The following is a 22959-nucleotide window of genomic DNA, read 5'->3' as shown; positions in this document are numbered from 1 at the left end:
ATCGTTACGTGACACTATATCTTAAGAGTCAGACAGCATTTGATGAAATGGTGAACCTCGGTTTTTAGTTGGATATTGATCATGTGGGAATGATCTCTGCAGTGCAACACTGATTGGTTATTGATAACCTTCAATAATCCATCCCTGCAGTTGCTAATGCCCTGGGACAGTAATCTGGTTAGAACAGGAAAAGGATTGGGCAGGGGATAGCTAACTGAAGCCAAGTACTTGTATGTGCTGCCAAAACATTTAAAATAAGGTTTGGCTAATTATCGGAATATATTTTAAAATAAATCAGAAATTAAAGTGAAAAAATAATATTTTGAGTTATAATTCAGTGTCCCTTCCTTTTCAGGTATAATTAATAAAAAACATATTCATTCCTTTCAGGTTAACTTTAAAGAAAGTTATCACAGTGTCTCCTGATGTGGAAACATTTTACAGGGGGATTATCCCCAATAACTGAATCACTAGTGTGGAGTTTTGTTTGCAAAAGTTAGTACGTATGGATCGATGGATAAATCTCTCATTCAGAATCAGCCAGTCTTCAGCAAAATGACAGGACTTACCCTTGAAGCTATAACAAAAAAGACGCAGGCAGTCACTGGAAGTAGCAAGGTTTTTGTGTATCTCACAGGAGTCTAAAAGCAAGAAGCAAAAGGCAGATTAATAACTACTACTTTCCACTAAATAAACAGAAACCAATTCGAAAAGCCAGGGTAAGTTCAGGAGTCTGTGCTGCTGGCAGGTAACCTACCCCTCCCACCGGCCAGACATATAGAATTATTCTGAGACTTTTACAGCAGAGGCCCTACTCGACTACCTCACACAAGATTAAAAACCAGGGCAAATTCCATTAAAGGACTTTTAAACCCAATTACAGTTTGAGACTATTTCAGGTATTACTGGCCAGAACATGAATTAACAATTTGAAAATGTTAGGTCATTCAATTACTGAGAAAGCCTGAGTGGGCTTTCTGCTCAGAGTTAGACTACAGCGTCAGAGGATCAATCATTTACATCAGTTTAGGCCCATTAGTCAAATTGAGAGGCATAGGATCCCTTTAAAGCTTTATTAACATTGAGAGCACCACATGATATACTCAAGTGCCATGTTACACAAGAACTGAATTTTCAGTAGAGACAGAGAAGCCATCATGCGATGAAGAGAAACAAAACTTAAATTCAAACAGCAATACCCAAATACTCCAAAGTACAATGGAATAATTGGTATAGGAGCCTGCGCTTCAACACGTGTTACACTGCAACCTGGACAATCCTGAGTGTTCAAATTGTTGCCTGTATTTACATCACTGTTCATTGCTGATACCCTGCATTTGTTTAACTTAACTAATGTGTGAGCTCCTGAGAGAGCACTCATATCAGGTTTGTAGACAACAGTAATTTTAAGGGTTCCAATATCATTCAAGCTCTTGTGGTCTTGCCTATAATACAATGGAGGGAGTTTCTGCTTTCTCACTCATTACCAGAGTGGCGAATGCTGCATTGGAATCCTGTGAGGATAGGGAGAGCTGTCTTTGGAACTGACTGTCCCACCCACAGAACAAACTACAGCAACAAGTCTGGCAGCAGCAGCTGAGAATGAATAATGTCACCAACATTAGGGGGACTAACACCCTGGCAGGGAGATTTGCTAGAGCCACTCGGGAGGGTTTAAACTAGTTTGGCAGAGGGGTGGGATCCAAAGCAGTAGGGAAACAGAAGAGAAGTTTGAGGACAGCACGGAAGTTAAAGAGAGCACATTAATTAGTAAAGACAGTGTCAGTAATCCTAGTACCAGACAGAAGCAAGACAGAGAGCAAGGGAAGTCCAGATTAAACTGTATTTATTTCAATGCAAGAGGCCTGACAGGCAAGGCAGATGAACTCAGGGCATGGATGGGTACGTGGGACTGGGATATTATAGCAATTACTGAAACATGGCTAAGGGAGGGACAGGACTGGCAGCTCAATGTTCCAGGGTACAGATGCTATAGGAAAGATAGAACAGGAGGTAAGAGAGGAGGGGGAGTTGCACTTTTGATTAGGGAAAGCATCACGGCCGTACTGAGAGGGGATATATCTGAGGGTTCAGCCACTGAGTCTATGTGGGTAGAACTGAGAAATAAGAAGGGGGATAGGGTTGTACTGTAGGCCCCCAAATAGTCAGCGGGAAATTGAGGAGCAAATATGTAAGGAGATTACAGATAGCTCCAAGAAAAATAGGGTGGTAATAGTCGGAGATTTTAATTTTCCCAACATTGACTGGGACAGCTATAGTATTAGAGGGTTGGATGGAGAGAAATTTGTCGAGTGGATTCAGGAGGAATTTCTCATTCAGTATGTGGATGGCCCGACTAGAGAGGGGGCAAAACTTAACCTCCTCTTGGGAAATGAGGAAGGGCAGATGACAGAAGTGTTAGTGAGGGATCACTTTGGGACCAGTGACCATAATTCCATTAGTTTTAAGATAACTATGGAGAATGATAGGTCTCTGTCCCAAAAGTTAAAATTCTAAATTGGGGCAAGGCCAATTTTGATGGTACCAGGCAGGAACTTTCAAAAGTTAATTGGGGGGAGTCCGTGGGAAGGCAAAGGGACGTCTGGTAAGTGGCATGCTTTCAAAAGTGTGTTAACCAGGGTTCAGGGTAAGCACATACCTCTTAGAGTGAAGGGCAAGACTGGCAGAAGTTGGGAACCCTAGATAACTCGGGATATTGAGGCCCTGGTCAAGAAGAAAGAGGCACATGACATGCAGAGGCAGCTGGGATCAAGTGAATCTCTTGAAGAGTATAGGGGGTGTAGGAGTAGAGTTAAGGGAGAAATCAGGAGGGCAAAAAGGGGACACGAAATTGTTTTGGCAGATAAGACAAAGGAGAATCCAAAGAGCTTCTACAAATACATAAAGGGCAAAAGAATAACAAGGGAGAGAGTAGGGCCTCTTAAGGATCAACAAGGTCATCTATGTGCGGATCCACAAGAGATGCGTGAGATCCTAAATGAATATTTCTCATCAGTATTTACTGTTGAGAAAAGCATGGATGTTAGGGAACTTGGGGAAATAAATAGTGATGTCTTGAGGAGTGTACATATTACCGAGGTGGTGGTGCTGGAAGTCTTAAAGCGCATCAAGGTAGATAAATCCCCGGAACCTGATGAAGTGTATCCCAGGACATTGTGGAAGGCTAGGGAGGAAATTACGGGTCCCCTAGCCGAGATATTTGAACCATCGATAGTCATGGGCGAGGTGCCTGAAGATTGGAGAATAGCAAATGTTGTGCCTTTGTTTAAAAAGGGCTGCAGGGAAAAGCCTGGGAACTACAGGCCAGTGACAACTTGCCTCCCGGAAGTCCATATCTGTGCCAGATGTGTGGAACTGCATCTCCTGAAGGATCGTGTAAGGGAGCTGGAGCTGAGGCTCGATGAACTCAGTTTAGTTAGGGAAAATGAGAGAGTCATAGATAAAAGTTATAGTCAGGTAGTGACACCAGGGTCTCGGAAGGAAGACACGTGGGTTACGGTTAGGAGGGGTAATAGTCAGAAGGGTGATGTGCCAGAAAGCACCCCAGTGGCAGTCTCCCATAAGAGAAAGGGATGGGCAACAGATGGGAGAAGGGAAGGGAGTGAGCAGTCTGTGGAGGGATCCCCTGTGGTTGTCCCCCTCCACAATAGGTATATTGTTTTGGATTCTGTGGAGGGGGATGACCCTCCAGGGGTAAGCCACGAGGACCAGATCGCCTCCACGGAGACAGGCTCAGGGGTCTGGAAGGGAAAGAAGAGGTTTAGGAGAGCGATAGTTGTGGGGGACGCAATAGTTAGAGGCACGGACAGGCGCTTCTGTGGGACTGAACGAGAATCCAGGATGGTAGTCTGCCTCCCTGGTGCCGGGGTACTGGATGTCTCCGAGAGGGTAGGAAGCATATTTAAAAAGGAAGGTAGTCAAACGGATGTGATTGTACACATTGGGGGAAATGATGTAGGTAGGAAGAGCAGGGGGGTCATACGAGAGAAATTCAGGGAGTTGGGTGCTAGGCTAAAAAGTAAGACCTCCAGTGTAGCAATCTCTGGACTGCTCCCGGTGCCTAGTGCAAGTGAGGCTCGGAACAGGGAGATTCTACAGTTGAACGCGTGGCTAAAGGACTGGTGCAAGAGGGAGGGTTTTAAATTCATAGATAACTGGGAAATCTTCAAGTCAGGATGGCAACTGTACAGAAAGGATGGGTTACACCTTAACTGGAAGGGAGCAAATATCCTGGCTGGGAGTTTTGCTCGAGTGTTTCGGCAGGATTTAAACTAGTGTGGCAGGGGGGTGGGGAACAAAACAGGAGGTCAGTAAATACTGAGGCTGGGGTCGAGCTGGGGGCCAGGGCAAGGCTAGCTAAGAGGAGGAGCACTCTGGAGGAGGAGGACCTGACTGGGCCTGGAGGTCTGGAGTGCATCTGCTTCAATGCGAGGAGTGTAACGGGTAAAACAGACGAACTTAGGGCCTTAATGCTTGTGCGGAATTTGGATGTGGTTGCGGTGACGGAAACTTGGTTAAAAGGACAGGACTGGCAGCTGAATATTCCGGGGTATCAGTGTTTTAGGCGAGACAGAGGAGGGGCTAAAAAAGGTGGGGGAGTAGCGATATTAGTTAAGGAGCATATTACCGCGGTGCAGAGGGTAGACAACTTAGAGGGGTCATGTACTGAGTCGCTGTGGGTGGAACTCAGAAACAGGAAGGGTGCAGTCACTATGCTGGGGGTGTACTACAGACCACCCAACAGCCCACGGGAAGTGGAGGAAAGGATATGTCAGGAGATTCTGGATAGGTGCAGAAAAAATAGGGTTGTTGTAGTGGGGGACTTTAATTTCCCTGGCACAGACTGGAAAGTGCTTAGAGCTGGGGGACCGGACGGGGAGGAATTTGTAAAATGCGTACTGGAAGGTTCTTTGGAACAGTATGTAGATAGCCCGACTAGAGAGGGGGCTATACTGGACCTAGTTCTGGGAAATGAGCCCGGTCAGGTCGTCAAAGTTTCGGTAGGGGAACATGTGGCAAATAGTGACCACAACTCTGTTAACTTTAGGATAGTAATGGACAAGGATGAGTGCTGTCCTACGGGCAGGGTGCTAAATTGGGGGAAGGCTGACTATAGCCGGATTAGGCAGGAATTGGTGGATGTTGATTAGGAGAGGATGTTCGAGGGTAAGTCCGCGTCTGGCATGTGGGAGTCTTTTAAGGAACTATTGATAAGGCTGCAGGATAGGCATGTGCCTGTAAAAAGGAAAGATAGGAAAGGTAGGATTCGAGAGCCGTGGATAACCAGGGAAATTGAGGATCTGATTAAAATGAAAAGGGAGGCGTACGTTAAGTCCAGGCAACTGAAAACAGATGGAGCTCTGGAGGAATACAGAGAGAGTAGGAAAGATCTCAAACGGGGAGTTAGAAGGGCAAAAAGAGGGCACGAGATGTTCTTGGCAGGCAGGATTAAGGAGAATCCTAAGGCATTCTATTCATACGTTAGGAACAAAAGAGTTGTCAGGGAGAAAATCGGACCTCTCAGGGACAAAGGAGGGGAATTATGCTTAGAACCCAAGGGAATAGGGGAGATCCTAAATGAATACTTTGCATCGGTATTCACGAAGGAGAGGGGCGTGTTAACCGGGAGTGTCTCGGAGGGAGGTGTTGACCCGTTAGAGAAAATCTCCATTACGAGAGAGGAAGTGTTAGGTTTTTTAGGGAACATTAAAACTGACAAAGCCCCAGGGCCTGATGGCATCTATCCCAGACTGCTCAGGGAGACGAGAGAGGAAATTGCTGGGCCTCTGACGGAAATCTTTGTCGCTTCTTTGGACACGGGTGAGGTCCCTGAGGATTGGAGGATAGCGAATGTGGTCCCGTTGTTTAAGAAGGGTAGCAGGGATAACCCAGGAAATTATAGGCCGGTGAGCTTGACGTCCGTGGTAGGGAAGTTGTTGGAGAGGATTCTTAGAGACAGGATGTATGTGCATTTACAACGGAACAATCTCATTAGTGACAGACAGCATGGTTTTGTAAGAGGGAGGTCGTGCCTTACAAATTTGGTGGAGTTTTTTGAGGAAGTGACAAAAACGGTTGATGAAGGAAGGGCCGTGGATGTCGTCTATATGGATTTCAGTAAGGCATTTGACAAAGTCCCACATGGCAGGTTGGTTAAGAAGGTTAAGGCTCATGGGATACAAGGAGAAGTGGCTCGATGGGTGGAGAACTGGCTTGGCCATAGGAGACAGAGGGTAGTGGTCGAAGGGTCTTTTTCCGGCTGGAGGTCTGTGACCAGTGGTGTTCCGCAGGGCTCTGTACTGGGACCTCTGCTATTTGTGATATATATAAATGATTTGGAAGAAGGTGTAACAGGTGTAATCAGCAAGTTTGCGGATGACACAAAGATGGCTGGAATTGCGGATAGCGAAGAGCATTGTCGGGCAATACAGCAGGATATAGATAGGCTGAAAAATTGGGCGGAGAGGTGGCAGATGGAATTTAATCCGGATAAATGCGAAGTGATGCATTTTGGAAGAAATAATGTAGGGAGGAGTTATGCAATAAATGGCAGAGTCATCAGGAGTATAGAAACACAGAGGGACCTAGGTGTGCAAGTCCACAAATCCTTGAAGGTGGCAACACAGGTGGAGAAGGTGGTGAAGAAGGCATATGGTATGCTTGCCTTTATAGGACGGGGTATAGAGTATAAAAGCTGGAGTCTGATGATGCAGCTGTATAGAACGCTGGTTAGGCCGCATTTGGAGTACTGCATCCAGTTCTGGTCGCCGCACTACCAGAAGGACGTGGAGGCATTGGAGAGAGTGCAGAGAAGGTTTACCAGGATGTTGCCTGGTATGGAGGGTCTTAGCTATGAGGAGAGATTGGGTAGACTGGGGTTGTTCTCCTTGGAAAGACGGAGAATGAGGGGAGATCTAATAGAGGTATACAAGATTATGAAGGGTATAGATAGGGTGAACAGTGGGAAGCTTTTTCCCAGGTCGGAGGTGACGATCACGAGGGGTCATGGGCTCAAGCTGAGAGGGGCGAAGTATAACTCAGACATCAGAGGGACGTTTTTTACACAGAGGGTGGTGGGGGCCTGGAATGCGCTGCCAAGTAGGGTGGTGGAGGCAGGCACGCTGACATCGTTTAAGACTTACCTGGATAGTCACATGAGCAGCCTGGGAATGGAGGGATACAAACGATTGGTCTAGTTGGACCAAGGAGCGGCACAGGCTTGGAGGGCCGAAGGGCCTGTTTCCTGTGCTGTACTGTTCTTTGTTCTTTGAGCCTCACATCTGTGGTGGGTAAATTGTTGGAAGGTATTTTAAGAGACAGGATCTACAGGCATTTAGAGATGCAAGGATTGATTAGGGACAGTCAGCATGGCTTTGTGAGTAGAAAATCATGTCTCACAAATTTGATTGAGTTTTTTGAAGGGGTAATCAAGAAGGTAGATGAGGGCAGTGCAGTTGATGTTGTCTACATGGACTTTAGCAAGGCCTTTGACAAGGTACCGCTGGGCAGGTTGTTGCATCAAGTTAAATCTCACGGGATCCAGAGTGAGGTATCTAAATGGATACAAAATTGGCTTCTTGACAGAATGTGGAGATGCCGGCGTTGGACTGGGGTAAGCACAGTAAGAAGTCTCACAACACCAGGTTAAAGTCCAACAAATTGGTATTTGCTACCAAATAAACCTGTTGGACTTTAACCAGGTGTTGTGAGACTTCTTACTGTTCTTGACAGAAGCCAGAGGGTGGTTGTAGAGAGTTGTTTTTCAAACTGGAGGCCTGTGACCAGCGATGTAAGGAGTCTAACAACACTAGGTTAAAGTCCAACAGGTTGGGATCAGTGCTGGGTCCATTGTTATTTGTCATTTATATTAATGATTTGGATGAGAATATAGGGGGCATGGTTAGTAAGTTTGCAGATGACACCAAGATTAGTGGCATAGTGGACAGTGAAGAAAGTTATCTCCAATTGCAACAGGATCTTGATCAATTGGGCCAGTGGGCTGACGAATGGCAGATGGAGTTTAATTTAGACAAATGCGAGGTGATGCATTTTGGTAGATTGAACCAGGGCAGGACTTACCCAGTTAATGGTAGGGCTTTGGGAAGAGTTACAGAACAAAGAGATCTAGGGTACATGTTCATAGCTCCTTGAAAGTGGAGTCACAGGTGCACAGAGTGGTGAAGAAGGCATTCGGCATGCTTGGTTTCCTCGGTCAGAACATTGAATACAGGAGTTGGGACGTCTTGTCGAAGTTGTACAAGACATTGGTAAGGTCACACTTGGAATACTGTGCGCAATTCTGGTCACCCTATTATAGAAAGGATATTATTAAACTAGAAAGAGTGCAGAAAAGATTTACTAGGATGCTACCGGGACTTGATGGATTGAGTTATAAGGAGAGGCTGGATAGACTGGGATTTTTTTCTCTGGAGCGTAGGAGGCTGAGGGGTGACCTTATAGAGGTCTATAAAATAATGAGGGGCACAGACAAGGTAGATAGTCAATATCTTTTCCCAAAGGTAGGGGAGTCTAAAACTAGAGGGCATAGGTTTAAGGTGAGAGGGGAGAGATACAAAAGTGTCCAGAGGGACAATTTTTTCACAGAGGGTGGTGAGTGTCTGGAACAAGCTGCCAGAGGTAGTAGTAGAGGCGGGTACAATTTTATCTTTTAAAAAGCATTTAGATAGTTACATGGGTACAATGGGTATAGAGGGATATGGACCAAATGCGGGCAATTGGGATTAGTTTAGGGATTTTTAAAAAAAGGGCAGCATGGACAAGTTGTGCCGAAGGGCCTGTTTCCATGCTGTAAACCTCTATGACTCTATGACCAGAGTGGCGAATGCTGCATTGGAATCCTGTGAGGATAGGGAGAGCTGTCTTTGGAACTGACTGTCCCACCCACAGAACAAACTACTGCAACAAGTCTGGCAGCAGCAACTGAGAATGAATAATGTCACCAACACCCAGAGGTCTTGGTTCCAAATGTACAATCCCCAGAAAAGCTGTTCATGCAATGGAAGCAGAAAGACTGCAGAACAGAATAGATGAGTTAAGTCAGTGTTCAGCGCCTGCCCAGTCCACTGCACAATACCCAGCAGGGTATCTTCTTGGGGCATATTCCCACACTTAGCAAGACTTTAGGTTGCAAGGTGAACTGAATTAAAAATATAATTCTACAGAACATCAAGTGACATTGGCAAAAAGGAGGTAAAAATCAGTTCAAATCATTCATCACAATGATTGTAAACAATTAACAATTTACACTTCATACAAAATTCACTTCTTAATGCCCAAGTTTCAAGGCTCCTTTCCTTCAGGGAATGCACCCTTCCCATCCAGAACAGAATGACAGAATAAACTGAACATCAAGGAACTGTGTTGGAGCTTGGCTTAAGGCAGTTTGATAAAGCAAAGATTACAAATAACACAACAGTGTAAGATTCACAATCCTTGCTTCTAAGATGATTGTGTGAAGACTAGTCAATGACTGTGTCAATTGCCTATCGAGCCATCAGAATGAAGGAAATGCATGTGGACCATTTCTTTCCTCATCTCAATTGGTATTCTATCTCAGCCACTTCCTTCATTTGCTGTCACTCCTACTTAGCCCAACCAATCAACTCTGGGGTCAATAAGCTTAGCCCTGGCACATTCAGAGACATTTCCAAGGACCCCAATATAATTCATACCAGCTTTCTATTAGTGAGTTCTACTGAGGCATTACAAGGACGTAATGGGTAATATATCTCAGGAACTCCCTCAAAACGATTCTCTAGATATGGGAGTGTAAGTGAAGGAGTCACCAATTTCACTGAGTGGAATTTACAGATGGATAGGTAAGAAATCAAGGATAAAGGAGACTCACCAGCCCCTTGAGCCTGCTCTGCCATTCAATATGACCATGGCTCATCTCCTGTCTCAACCTCGCTTTCCTGCCCACTTCCCACACAATAAACCCCCTCGGTCTTGAATATATCCAATGATGGAGAATCCACAACCCTTTGGAGTAGATAATTCCGTAATTCCAAAGATTCAAACCCTCTGACTGAAGAATTTTTCATATCAGTCCTAAATGTGACAGTGCTCCCATTTCCAAACTCCCCAGCCAGGGCGGGATAAATATCCGTGTCCACCCTATCAAGCCCCTTCAGAGTCTTGTCTGGTTTCTGTCACATTACCTCTTATTCTTCAAAAAAAAGAGAGAATACGGACCCAACTTATTCAGGGAGAAAGCTGCCCACAAAAAGCCCTTGTTGGATGATCCACTCTACATGGGACTTGGCACCTGATCGGAGCCTTGGACTGTCTGCATCTTCCAATTATTTTTCCTGACGTTCAAGTCTGATGTCCAAACGTTTAGCTTATGTTTCTTACTCATAAACAGGCCATACGTGCAGACCAGTATTAAGCTTTCCCTCCTTGAACTATCTTATTAGAGAACATAAGAAACAGTAGGCCATGAAACTCCTCCATCATGCAGTAAGATGTCAGAGGTCTTCTGCATCAACTTCACTTTCCCAGCTTATCCCTGTACCCCTTGGTGCCCTTAGTGACCAAATAGATATTGATCTGTCTTGAATATACTCATTAATGAACATCCACATCCCTCTCATGTAGAGAACCTAAGATTCACACCACCTTGAGCGATAAATTTCTCCTAATCCCAATGCTCCTCATCAAGTCCTCATTCAGAAACAGTGACCTCTAATTCTAGACTCTCCAACCAGGGAAAACAGCCACCCTATCAAGGCCTTTAATACTTTGAGATAATTTGTCATTCTTCTAATATGGGCTCATCCTCCTCCACCTCCCCTCATAGGACGATCCTCGTATCTAGGGAATCAATCCAGTTGCGCCATTTTTCTGCTTCCTGCAAGGTAAGTGTATCCTTTCTAGATCTCTTAACACAGGCATAGAGCACATTTTGTACCTCTAGATGATTTCTGGTTTAAGTGTTGTGCCTAAATGCTTCAGGATCCCGAACCCACAACTTAGATCGATGCTTAGGTTTTGCTGACATTTCAGACTTCCAGCAGTTTGAATTCTATCAGTGGAGCTCTCCTGCCCCATTTGTTTTTAAGAAGCCTACATGAAATGCACTCTTCTGTAAGATGACAGTTCCCCTGGGTGGTCGTGAGGGATCCCTTTGAGACAAAGTCAAGCTAGGCTGTGCGGGAGGACACAATTCTTCCTCAAAAAGTCAAAAGCAGCCACGACAAGCTACTCTTCACAATTAATGGAAGTGCCATCCTACAGACTCCACTAGTCCTGACATCAGATTGATTCTCCACCATTTGCCAGTGGATGATATTTACTTGTTCCACTTATTGTATAGTAATTCACATCAAGAGTGTGCACTCTGTCTCAATAATTCAATTCTCCAGATTACTTTTCAGGCATTATTTTCCCTGGAGGGATTTTTCTATTCTTGTGTGACTTGGAATATTACTTTAAAATTTTGAAAAAGATACCAAAAGAGAAAATAACTGGAAAATCTCAGGAGGTCTGGCAGCTTCTGTAAGGAGAGAAAAGAGCTGACGTTTTGAGTCCAGATGATCCTCTGTCAAAGCTAAAAGAAATAGGCACCCTTTATACTGCAGGGTGAGGGAATGAAAGGTGAGTCATAGCCACAGAAACCAGGGGAAAGGCTGCTAATGGCAGCCCACAGAGAGAATAAAGGGTGTGAATGGCCAAACGGCAGAGAAGCTGAAATGACAAAGGGGGCGCTGTTGTTGTCTGGTGTACTGATCTCTACCTCACAGAGGCTGAGCGCCAACTCTCAGATACTTCGTCCTACCTCCCCCTGGACCATGACCACACCACTGATCAAGCCATTATCTCCAACACTGTCCTCATTTCCTTCGGATGCCTTCCCTCCACAGCTTCCAATCTCAGTCTCCCAGCCCCAGACAGTCCGCTTTTACCTACTTCCCAAAATCCACAAAAAGGACTGTCCTGGTGGGCCCATTGTGTCAGCACGCTCCTGCCCCACTGATCTTATCTCCTCTTACCATGACTCCATCCTCACTCCCCTGGTCCATTCCCTCCCCACCTACATCCGAAATTCCTCCGATGCCCTGCGTCATATTAACAGCTTCCAGTTCACAGGCCCTACCTGCCTCCTATTCACCATGGATCTGCAATCTCTCTACACCTCCATCCCACACCAGGACGGCCTGAGAGCTCTTCGCTCCTTTCTTGAAAAGAGGCCTGAACAATTTCCATCCATCACCACTCTCCTCCGCTTGGCTGAACTTGTTCTCTCAACTACTTTTCCCTTAACTCATCCTACTTTCTCCAAATCAAAGGAGTAGCAATGCGTACCTGCATGGGTCCTAGCTATGCTTGTCTTTTTATGGGGTATGTGGAACATTCCTTGTTCCAAGCCTACCCAGGTCCCCTCCCACAACTCCTTTATCAATATATTTTGATACCGCTTCATGCTCTCGTCCAGACTTCAAAAAATTCATCAACTTCGCTTCCAGTTTCCACCCCTTCATCGCCTTCAGCAGGTCCATTTCAGACACTTCCCTTCCCTGATCTTTGTGTCTCCATTTCCAGCAATAGACTATCTACCAATACCCATTACAAAACCACTGACTCCCACAGTATCTGGACCACAGCTCTTCACACCCCACATCCTGTAAGGACTCCATCCCTTTCTCTCAGCTCCTTCGCCTCCGTCGCATTTGTTCCGATGATGCTACTTTCCAAAGTGGTGCTTCTAATATGTGCTCCTTTTTCCTCAACCATGAATTCCCATCTACAGTTGTCGACAGGGCCCTCAACAGCGTGCAGTCCATCTCCCGCGTCACGACCCTCACCCCCTCCCGTCCCTCCCAGAACAAGGATAGAGTCCCCCTTGTTCTCACATTTCATTCCGCCAGCCTCGCATGCAAAGCATAATCCTCCGCCATTTTCCCCAACTCCAGCGTGATGCCACCACCAAACACATCTTCTCTTCACTCCCTCTGTCAGCATTCCACAGAGACCGTTCCCTCCGGGATAACCTCGTCCACTCCTCCGCTATACCCAACACCTCTCCCGTCACTCATGGCAATCGCAGAAGATGCAACACCTGTCCCTTTACCTCTTCTATGCTCACCATCCAAGGTCAAAAACGCTTATTCCAGGTTAAGCAGTGTTTCACTTGTACCTCTTTCAATTTGGTGGATTGCATTCGCTGCTCCCAATGTGGTCTCCTCTATATCGGAGAGACCAAGCGTAGACTGGGTGACCGCTTTGCTGAACACCTTCAGTCTGTGCGCAATCAGGACCCTGGCCTTCCGGTTGCTGCCATTTTAACACACGATCCTGCTCCCATGCCTGTCCTTGGCCTGCTGCAATGTTCCAGTGAAGCTCAACACAAACTGGAGGAACAGCATCTCATTTTCCAGCGAGGCACTTTACAGCCTTCCGGCCTCAACATCAAATTCAACAACTTCAGATGATTTGCTCTATCCCACTTCAGCCCCTTTGTTTTCATTTTATTTTATCTTTTTTACTGTTCTCTACCTTTTATTTCTTTGTCTTCATTTTTCTTCCCCCCCCCCCACTCTTTCTCCCCCTTTTCTACATTTTACCACTGTCCCACTCCCCGCCCCCCCCCCCCCCCCCCCCCCCCCCAACATCTTCATCTGTCTCAGTTTACTCTCTCATTTCAGCTTCTCTGCTGTTTGGCCATTCGCACCCTTTATTCTCTCTATGGGCTGCCATTGGCAGCCTTTCCCCTGGTTTCTGTGGCTATGACTCATCTTTCATTCCCTCCCCCTGCAGTATAAATATCTCCCACTTTCTCTGCCTTTTAACTTTGACAAAGGGTCATCTGGACTCGAAACGTCAGCTCTTTTCTCTCCTTACAGATGCTACCAGACCTGCTGAGAGTTTCCAGCATTTTCTCTTTTGGTTTCAGATTCCAGCATCTGCAGTAATTTGCTTTTGTTTTGAAAAAGATAAACGGAGAGAGAGCTTCTTCATCAGCCACGGAGTTCTAACATTTATTAAACATGGCAGGACTGGAGGAAAGATGACATGGCTTTTCAAAGTTCAACTTGTGGCAGATTACAAAGGCGGTTACAGAGAAAAGTCACAAACTTCGGTCAACAGAAGTGGCTACATTAAGTTGAGCAGTGTTAAGGATGCAACTTCAAAGATAGATAGCAAGGACATACTCATAGTGAAGGTTACTAGGACACAAAACTAATCAAGATATTCACTGAAGAAATTTGGCAGATGAAGTTTAATGTGGATAAGTGTGAGGTTATCCATTTTGGTAGGGAAAATACAAAGGCAAATTATTATCTAAATGGAGAGAAACTTCAGAGTGCTTTGGTGTAGAGGGATCTGGGTGTCCTTGTGCATGAATCACAAAGTTAGCATGCAGGTACGGCAGGTAATAAGGAAGGCAAATGGATTTATGGCATTTATTGAAATGGAGTATAAAAGTAGTGAAGTGTTGCTGCTCCTGTACAAAGCATTACTGAGACCACACTGCTTTGCTACACAGGCAAGTACCTTGGCTTCACAGAGTTTGGATTGCCATTCACTAGCTTAATAAGTCTCAGACCAGGATATAAACAGAGCAGGGATCTGAGCCACAACCTTCCACTCTGTTCACTAAGCAGTAATATCACAACACTCACATCAATACATTTACACTCTTAAAAGATCACCTCAATCTCCATGAAATCAAACTCCACAGCACACGTGTACATTAGGGTGTCAAAATCCTTGTAGTTGGTGAACTTAGATTTCAGTAGATTACTTATGTGCGCCTGTAAGCAAAGAGGAAACACGGTCACAGATGGTTAGAACATTTCCCCCTCACGCTGCACTTTGTACTGCTCACAGTGAGTGACCCATGGCAACAATGCATCAACCTCGAATGTGTGCACAGGATGGTTCAAAGCTCAGAATGAAGAGGTGTGAGAGATAAACTGACAAGAACGATACAGACATTGGCTGGGATTCTCTGACCTCGCCTGCGGCTGGGATTCTTCAGTCCCACTGAAGTGAATGGAGTTTTGGCTGAGTGCCAAATTCTCCATTCCTGCTGGTAGCGGTGGCGGGATGAACGAGATTGTAGAATTCCAGCCATCAGCTGGAAGAAAGTGCATTTCCAATTTGAAAGTTAATGTTGGTGATTGTGCAAGATCATCTTTGCAACAACAAAACTTCACTTATGTGCATCTAAACTAACAAACGCAAGAGAATTAACAGGAAAGAGGTGCCAAAAGGCCGTGATCCAGGTGTACTTGGAGAATGCAATTTTTAAAAATCCATTCATGGGACATGGGATCTGGCTGGGCAGCATTTATTGCCCATCCCTAGTTGCCTTTGGAGGGCAGTTGAGAGTCAACCACATTGCTGTGACTCTGGAGTCACATGTAGGCCAGACCGGGTAAGGACGGCAGGTTTCCTTCCCTAAAGGGACATTAGTGAACCAGATGGGTTTTTACAACAATCAACAATGGTTTCATGGTCATCAGTAGATTCTTAATCCCAGATTTTTCTTCTGCCGTGGCGGGATTCAAACCGGGTCCCCAGAACATTAGCTGAGTTTCTGGATTAATAGTCTAGCGATAATACCACTGGGCCAGCGCCTCCCCCAAGCAGTAATTCATCACTCCTAATGAGGATTACAACACTGCAGGCCTCAGCTCACAGACCTGCCCTCCCTTCGATTGTTATCACTAAACTAGGTGTATAAGATTGATGAATGAACCCATCAAGACTCCCAGAACAAGCTTGTGTACAACAGATTTTCGGAAAGATTACACAACCAATATCGTTCTCAATGTTACAAACTCTTCCAATAAGCAGCAGTCTGCTGTATGCTTTTCCACACTTGCACAATGGATCATTCATTTGGATGGGAAAGATGGACAAATGAAGGAAAATTAAAACAAAACTTGCAGCTTCTGAGCCCATACCTTTACTTGCCAAGGGTCTACCTACACCTCTCAATAAGGAAATGTGAAACAGACTAGAACAGCGATTCCAACCTCTTCATGTGAACGGCTAGGTTTCAATTCTTTTCTCAGTCACGGGGCCAGTCAGCACATTTCGGAAAGATAAGCCATTAGAGGTTTATCTCACTATTAATCAAAACCACAAAAAAATGTTCATTTTTATGAACAAGCTTCAAATGAGAAGACTAATTTATTCACTCACTTTCCAGTCATCATACTGCACACTGACTTAGTGAGCTTTCTGGCATTGTTTTTGCTTGTATGAGGGGTTAATTTATGTAACTAAAGTGGTTGACTGTATTAGTGATTTCTGTTTTGTGTGATGATGCTACAGTCTGCTGTGCTGGTATTCACTGGGAGAATCCTAGTAAAGGATTAAACTCCGAATCGTCATTCTACTGGCAGCCTGAGAGGCGAATTCAAACCAAGATTTGTGAATTTCAGGGAACATTATGATGAACCGAGAGTGTTTGCTGATCCAATTGGAACTGATGCTCATGATGCGTTTCCTGGAGCTAATTGAGATCCAAAATGACAGTATTCCGGATAGATGTTAGTCTGCACATTTGATATAGCGTTGCAGAGTATTCCGGATAGATGTTAGTCTGTCAGGAGTCATCTTGATTTTGGTTTGGTGTTTTTCACTATGCTGCCAAAAGGGCATGCTTTGATAGATTTGGATAAGACTCTGAGGGAAAGTATCGAGTAGGAAATGTCAGACGGTCACACTCTACGAAGGATCTCTTCATGTCACTGTCATTTTGGATCTCAATTAGCTCCAGGAAACGCATCATGAGCATCAGTTCCAATTGGATCAGCAAACACTCTCGGTTCATCATAATGTTCCCTGAAATTCACAAATCTTGGTTTGAATTCGCCTCTCAGGCTGCCAGTAGAATGACGATTCGGAGTTTAATCCTTTACTAGGATTCTCCCAGTGAATACCAGCACAGCAGACTGTAGCATCATCACACAAAACAGAAATCACTAATACAGTCAACCACTTTAGTTACATAAATTCAGCTCTGTATGCTGCCAGCTTCTTAGAAATCAGAATCCTGTCTATGCATCTTTTGTATACCTGATTCATAAAAAAGATACTTACATCATCAGCAACTCCTAATAATTTAGAAGCCACGAATTTGAGCACAATAGTTCCAATGAGCCAGACAGTTCCTTTTGCCATCTGCAAAATTATACAAACACAAATTATATTCACACACAAATCAGAGAATTTCACAGTGTCTGTGATGGCCCTTTAAGGAGCAATTCACCTTGTGCCATTCCCCCACCTTCTCCCTGTGGCCCTGCACATTCTCTTTTCAGATAATAATCTAATTCCCTATTAATACCTTGATTGAATTTGCCTCCACCACACTCAGTGTATTCCAATCTTAACCACTCTGTGAAAAAGCTTTTACTCATGTCACCGTTGCTCCTTTTGGCAATTATCTAAAACCTGCACCCTCTGGTTCTCGATCCTTTCACCAATTTCTTCCCATCTACCCTGTCCAAACACCTCATGATTTTGAATAACTCCATCAAATCACCTCTCAAACTTCTACAAGGAAAACTGTCCCAACTTCTCCCGTCTAACTGTGTAACTGAAGTTCCTTATTCCAGGGATCATTCTTGTGAATCTTTTCTACACTCTCTCTAATGCCTTCACATCCTTCCTAAAATGTGGCACACAGAACTGGACATCATACCCCAGTTGAGGTTAAACTTTCATGCGGGTTTAATATAACTTTCCTGTTTTTGTATTCAATGTCTGGCCTATATGCAACTCCAGATCCACAGCAATATGGTTGACTCTGAAATGGCCTCTGAAATGGCCTAGCAAACCCCTCAGTTGAAGAGCAATTGGGGATGGGCAATAAATGCTGGCCCAGCCAGCAACACACACATCCCATGAATGAATTAAAATATATATTGCCTTCCCTGTAATGTGTGATCAAGACCAACTCCAAAGACTTGAACAATCTAGGCTGACAGTGCAAACTGCACTGTTTTTCAGATGAGATGCTAAGTCAAGGCCCAATTGCCTACTTCGGCGCATGTCAAAGATGATCCCGGGTCACAAGTGAAAGATTGACAGAGGAGCTTTCCCAGTGTCCAGATCAACATTAGTTCTCCAACATCATCACTAAAATAGTTTAACTGTTGATTGATATCACTGCTATTTGCTCACTGCTATTTGCGGAACCTTGCTATGCAGAACTTGACTGCTGTATTCCCCTACAAAGGTGGCAACACTTCAAAATTAACTTATCGGCTGTGCAATCGGATGTTGAGGATGCAAAAGTTTTTATATAAATGCAAGTTGTCTTACACAAAATCAACATCTTCATTCCCTCAATGTCTCCAATTATAAAACACAGAAAATCATTTGCTTTTTAGTCTTTTTTATTTCACACTCATCTTTAAAAACCTTTGAATCGACACTGCTCCATCTCGGTACTCCTCTCCTGAATGTTACTGTGTGTGGGATGCCCGCACAATGCATCACGCTACTTCCCACTGCATCTTCGATTCCCAAAAGTCCAGGAAGCTTGAAAAGAAGCCTTCTTATTACAAATATCCCATGATGTCCCTCCATTAATCCACAGGTGACAATCTTTGTCCAAATCATTGCCCCAGTGAATCCTAATACCCAGATGTGGAGATGCTGGCATTGGACTGGGGTGGGCACAGTAAGTCTCACAACACCAGGTTAAAGTCCAACAGGTTTATTTGGGATCACGAGCTTTTGGAGCGCTGCTCCTTCATCAGGTGCCTGGATACCTGATGGACTTTAACCTGGTGTTGTGGGACTTCTTATTGTGCTCATGATATCCTGTAAAGTATCTTCCGAGGAAGCAATGCCCCACTGAATTTATTTATAAACTTTGAGGTCTCTGAGGCATCAGCTTGCTTTGTTAGAAACGGACTTGCAGAGTTACAGCATATTCATTTGATCAAGGAGTTAATACTGTCCCCCCTCAGTTTCATATCCTGGTCATTTACTTCCTTTAGAAGAGGTGAGGAACTGTACACTCCTGTTGTGCTGGAGCAGTGGAACATTTGTATTTCAGCATCAACTTCAATTTTTTTCAGTGCCAGGATTGACTTCACTGATTCTCCGCAAAGTACAGGACAAAACACCAAATGGTGGTGAGAAATACCGGGCTGACAGTCCAGTCAATAGTACAAAAGGTTGCCCTGAACTTTGCAGCTTGGATTTCCCAATGGGTCGGAGCCTGAATGAGGTAGAGCAGAGTGCCATTGATGCCTGCCTGACTTCATAAGCATCAGCACTGTTATAATTTACAGACAGATTCATCTGATATTTTGGATGAGATCCATGCATTGAAATGTTTCTCGTTTGGAACTTGCCTTTGGGAATATGAAATCGGATGCTATTGCAGGGTTCAAAGGAATGAATGAACATGCTTAAAGGGACAGATAACATTAACATTTCTATACAGATAATTGCAGAATGGCTCACAGGACTGGAGCAAGAGGAAGCAATATCTTTTGGCACAGAACAGTGTAGGGTCACAGGGAGTGGCACAGAGTTGATGACAAGAAGCTACAAGGGCACAAATGTCAACTTTAGCACCATCACCCCACATTCAGCCATGTAGAATTAGTTCAATAACTGTAATACCTCAGCCAATAGATCAACAATTGCCAATAAAACACTGTATTAAGCATCCTACCAGTTACATTGACATGTCTCTTAGACTGTAATTAAGTAGCTTTAATAGATCAGGCATGCCTGAGATTGCCTGGTGCTCTTGACATCTCCCGCCTTCACCTGGAAAAGACCTTTGACCACATCCTTGCATTCTTGATCCCACAAGAGTCATTTAACTACATAGCATGACCTCAGTTTTACCCGACTGATACAGGAACCAAAGGTACCTCTCACGTTTGGCATCCTTTCTCAGGAAGCTAATCAGATATAAGGGAGAGTCTCAGCGAGGCAGTCGCTCCACTAGCCTGCAACCTCTCACCCAGTAAGGAATAATTATAAATGGGCTTGGTGCAATGAAGGTTGCCGTAATTTATGATTTTCCAGAGCCCATGGATTCAGAGTGCTCCTTGTACATTTTACCATGCAAGTTATTTGAATCGATCAATAACTTTCTGACTTTTATATGTGTTCATTTGTACAGATTTCACAGTAATACCTGACATTTATTTCAGTGACATTGACAGCATTTACCAAGATTTGAAATAAGTGCAGTCAATGTCCTACCATCACTGGCCCATTTTAAACAGTCACGATTCCACCACCTCTGGTAGCTTCTAAATAAACTGGTCTAAGAATAGCCTCTCTTTCAAACTCTGGAAAAAGGATAGACAAGCAAGCCCATAATTATACACCCTGAAGTCACAGCTTGAGGAGTTTCACATTACGTTGCGACTGCTTAATGCATTTTAAAAGATCACATCAGGTATGTCTGTAGAAAATCCAACTCACCCATGAATAAGGAACGCATTGTGGCCAATAAACTGAAATACGTGATCTGAAAGCGACCAATCCCTGAGGGGAAAGCAAAAGTAATTCTTACTGACGATTATCACAATTAGCAATCGAATACCAGAATTTTATTTTTATGCAGGTAGGATTATAAACCACATAAAAATCCAACATATTCATTGTTTGTTGTTTCCTACTCCTGATTTTCTACACCAGAGAGAATCCACTTACCCAAATGATTACCAGAGATGAAGCATAATAGGAACTTAACAGCATGGCGTTTCCAAACATTAACACAAAACAAACTAGCAGGGATATCTGTGGAGAGAAGAAATATGTGGTAAAGGTGAAATAGTTGAACAGGGTAATTCCTCGCCCGCTCCCCCAACTCGCTGAAAAGTACCAGACTTCCTCAACCCAGAAAACAGTTGTCCACCCACAACTAGTTGTCGGCAGTGTCCACAGAAAGTCTGGAAGGAAGGTCTGCAGAGTAAAGAATGGAGAATAAAACTGGATCAAACCATCAGTTGTAGCAAAATGCTGGAGGACCAACAGAAACTAAATATAGTGTACAAACCCCCAGGTTCGACACTCCCAAATGCAGGGAGACTCCTTCTCTACACAATCCAATCCTGTCCTAAACCTGACCAGACTTAGCAAGCCACAGAAACTCTCAACTCGAGAAAAAAATCCAATTTCCTCAGTCGCTCGTGATAGGACAACCATCCCATCCAATGGACCAATCTAATGAACCTTTGCTGTACCACCTCCTTTCTTAAATATGGAGGTCAAAAATGCATGCAATATTCCAGGTATGGTCTCACCAAAACCCAGCACAATTGTAGCAAGACTTCTTTATTCCTGTACTCCAATCCCCTTGCAATAAAGGCCAACATGCCATTCGCTTTCCTAATTGCTTGCTGTACCTGCATGTTAACTTGTGTTCTATGTGCTCGGCTAGCTCAGTCGGTAGAGCAGGAGACTCAATCTCAGGGTTGTGGGTTCAAGCCCCACATTGGGCGCCATTGTTTGGGGGAGGTAGTGGAAGCAGATTTGATAGTGAGTTTTAAGGGGCGTCTGGACAAATACATGAATAGGATGGGGAAAGAGGGATTATGGTCCCCCGAAGGATAGGGGGTTTTAGTTCAGTCGGGCAGCATGGTCACGGCAAGCTTGGAGGCTGAAGGGCCTGTTCCTGTGCTGTAATTTTCTTTGTTCTATACACCAAAGTCTCTCTGAACATCAACATTTACAAGGTTCACACCCTTTAAAAATAACATTATTTTCTAACCATGATGAATAACGTCACCTTGCGGCTCACTTATTCATTTAGACTGTCCGTATCTCTTTGCAGCTTGTGTTGTGTCCCCCTCACAGCTTATATTCCCAGCTAACTTTGTATAGTCAGCAGACTTAAATACAATACTCCTGGTCGCTTGTCTAAGTCGTTAATAGAGATTGTAAATAGGTGGCACTGATTCTTACGGCACTCCACTTGTTGCAGCCTGCAAACTTGAAAATACCTCACTTATCCCACTCTGTTTGCTATCCACTAACTCTCCATCCAAACTACTAGATTCTGGGTGGGATTTTCCAGCTGCATGCGCCCCAAGACGGGAAATTCCCGCCCGAGGACAACAAACACAAAACTTTCCCTTTCTAGTGGCGGTGCTTGAGTACTGGGAATTAGACTCTTGGTGCTTGAGTACTGGGAATTAGACGAGTAGTAGGCTGTCTACATTGTCAGGAATAAACAGCAATACTTATAAGTAGAAACTTCAAATACCAGAACAGAGAAGGTTAAGGAGGGATGAACAGTTTGATTTTTAATTATGGAGTTTTAAGCAAGGGTGGATAGGAAAGGCTAGTTCTATAAACACAGATTTATGTTTAGCTAGGTGTATTTATGCAGCAGTCCATTGTAAACAAAAATCCTCATTTAATATCTATATTAACATACATTTTCACTTCTGCAGCAATGACTCAAAGTGAGTAAGGAACACTGATCATTTTACCATATGAGCATAAAGGGTGTTCAGCAGCTTGCAGGCATCAATATAGCCCAAAACGTACGTTACAAAGAGTGAGGCAACCTAAAAGAATAAAAGGCAACTTTTGAGTACAACAATTTAACTGAAAGAAAGCAACTCTAATCAGAATAAAGGAGGACTAACAAATCCCCACAAATCACAGATAGCATGTAAGCAAAAACATACTGTCACACTGGATTATTCAAATAGGTACATTTTATTTAATTTTAAACTTCAAATAATTGCACTGCCTTAAATCATTCACCAACCAGTTTGGGTAAATTGAAATACAATTTCAGACCAATTAAGCATTCACAAGAAAAAAATCAATTTATTTGATACAAGAATGCTTAAATTCCATCAGGATATCATGGTGGAATTGGCCTCTTAAGGGCTGACAATACACCAGGAACCTGCTGCCAGAGGTCAGAGAAGCACCAACGATGGGTCATGTCAGAGGTCAGTG

General features: G+C 44.1%; 1 protein-coding gene across 3 annotated transcripts in view; it reads right to left on the bottom strand.

The window, feature by feature from the left end:
* The window catches only part of dpy19l1l (dpy-19-like 1, like (H. sapiens)), an 80122-nt gene that overhangs the window by 32179 nt on the left and 24984 nt on the right, over positions 1-22959 (bottom strand). For all 3 annotated transcript variants that reach the window (XM_078216930.1, XM_078216931.1, XM_078216932.1), the window contains exons 10-15: positions 22479-22556; positions 20695-20781; positions 20464-20526; positions 17101-17181; positions 14697-14798; positions 570-641 (exon numbers count right to left, since the gene is read on the bottom strand). In XM_078216930.1, the coding sequence (XP_078073056.1) occupies positions 570-641; positions 14697-14798; positions 17101-17181; positions 20464-20526; positions 20695-20781; positions 22479-22556 (483 nt within the window). The remainder of the gene's footprint in view (positions 1-569; positions 642-14696; positions 14799-17100; positions 17182-20463; positions 20527-20694; positions 20782-22478; positions 22557-22959) is intronic.

This window comes from Mustelus asterias, chromosome 7, assembly GCF_964213995.1.
Source record: "Mustelus asterias chromosome 7, sMusAst1.hap1.1, whole genome shotgun sequence".
In the NCBI taxonomy this organism is placed as follows: domain Eukaryota; kingdom Metazoa; phylum Chordata; class Chondrichthyes; order Carcharhiniformes; family Triakidae; genus Mustelus; species Mustelus asterias.
The sequence above is the reverse complement of the archived record's forward strand: the minus strand, read 5'-3'. Positions and strand labels throughout refer to the sequence as shown.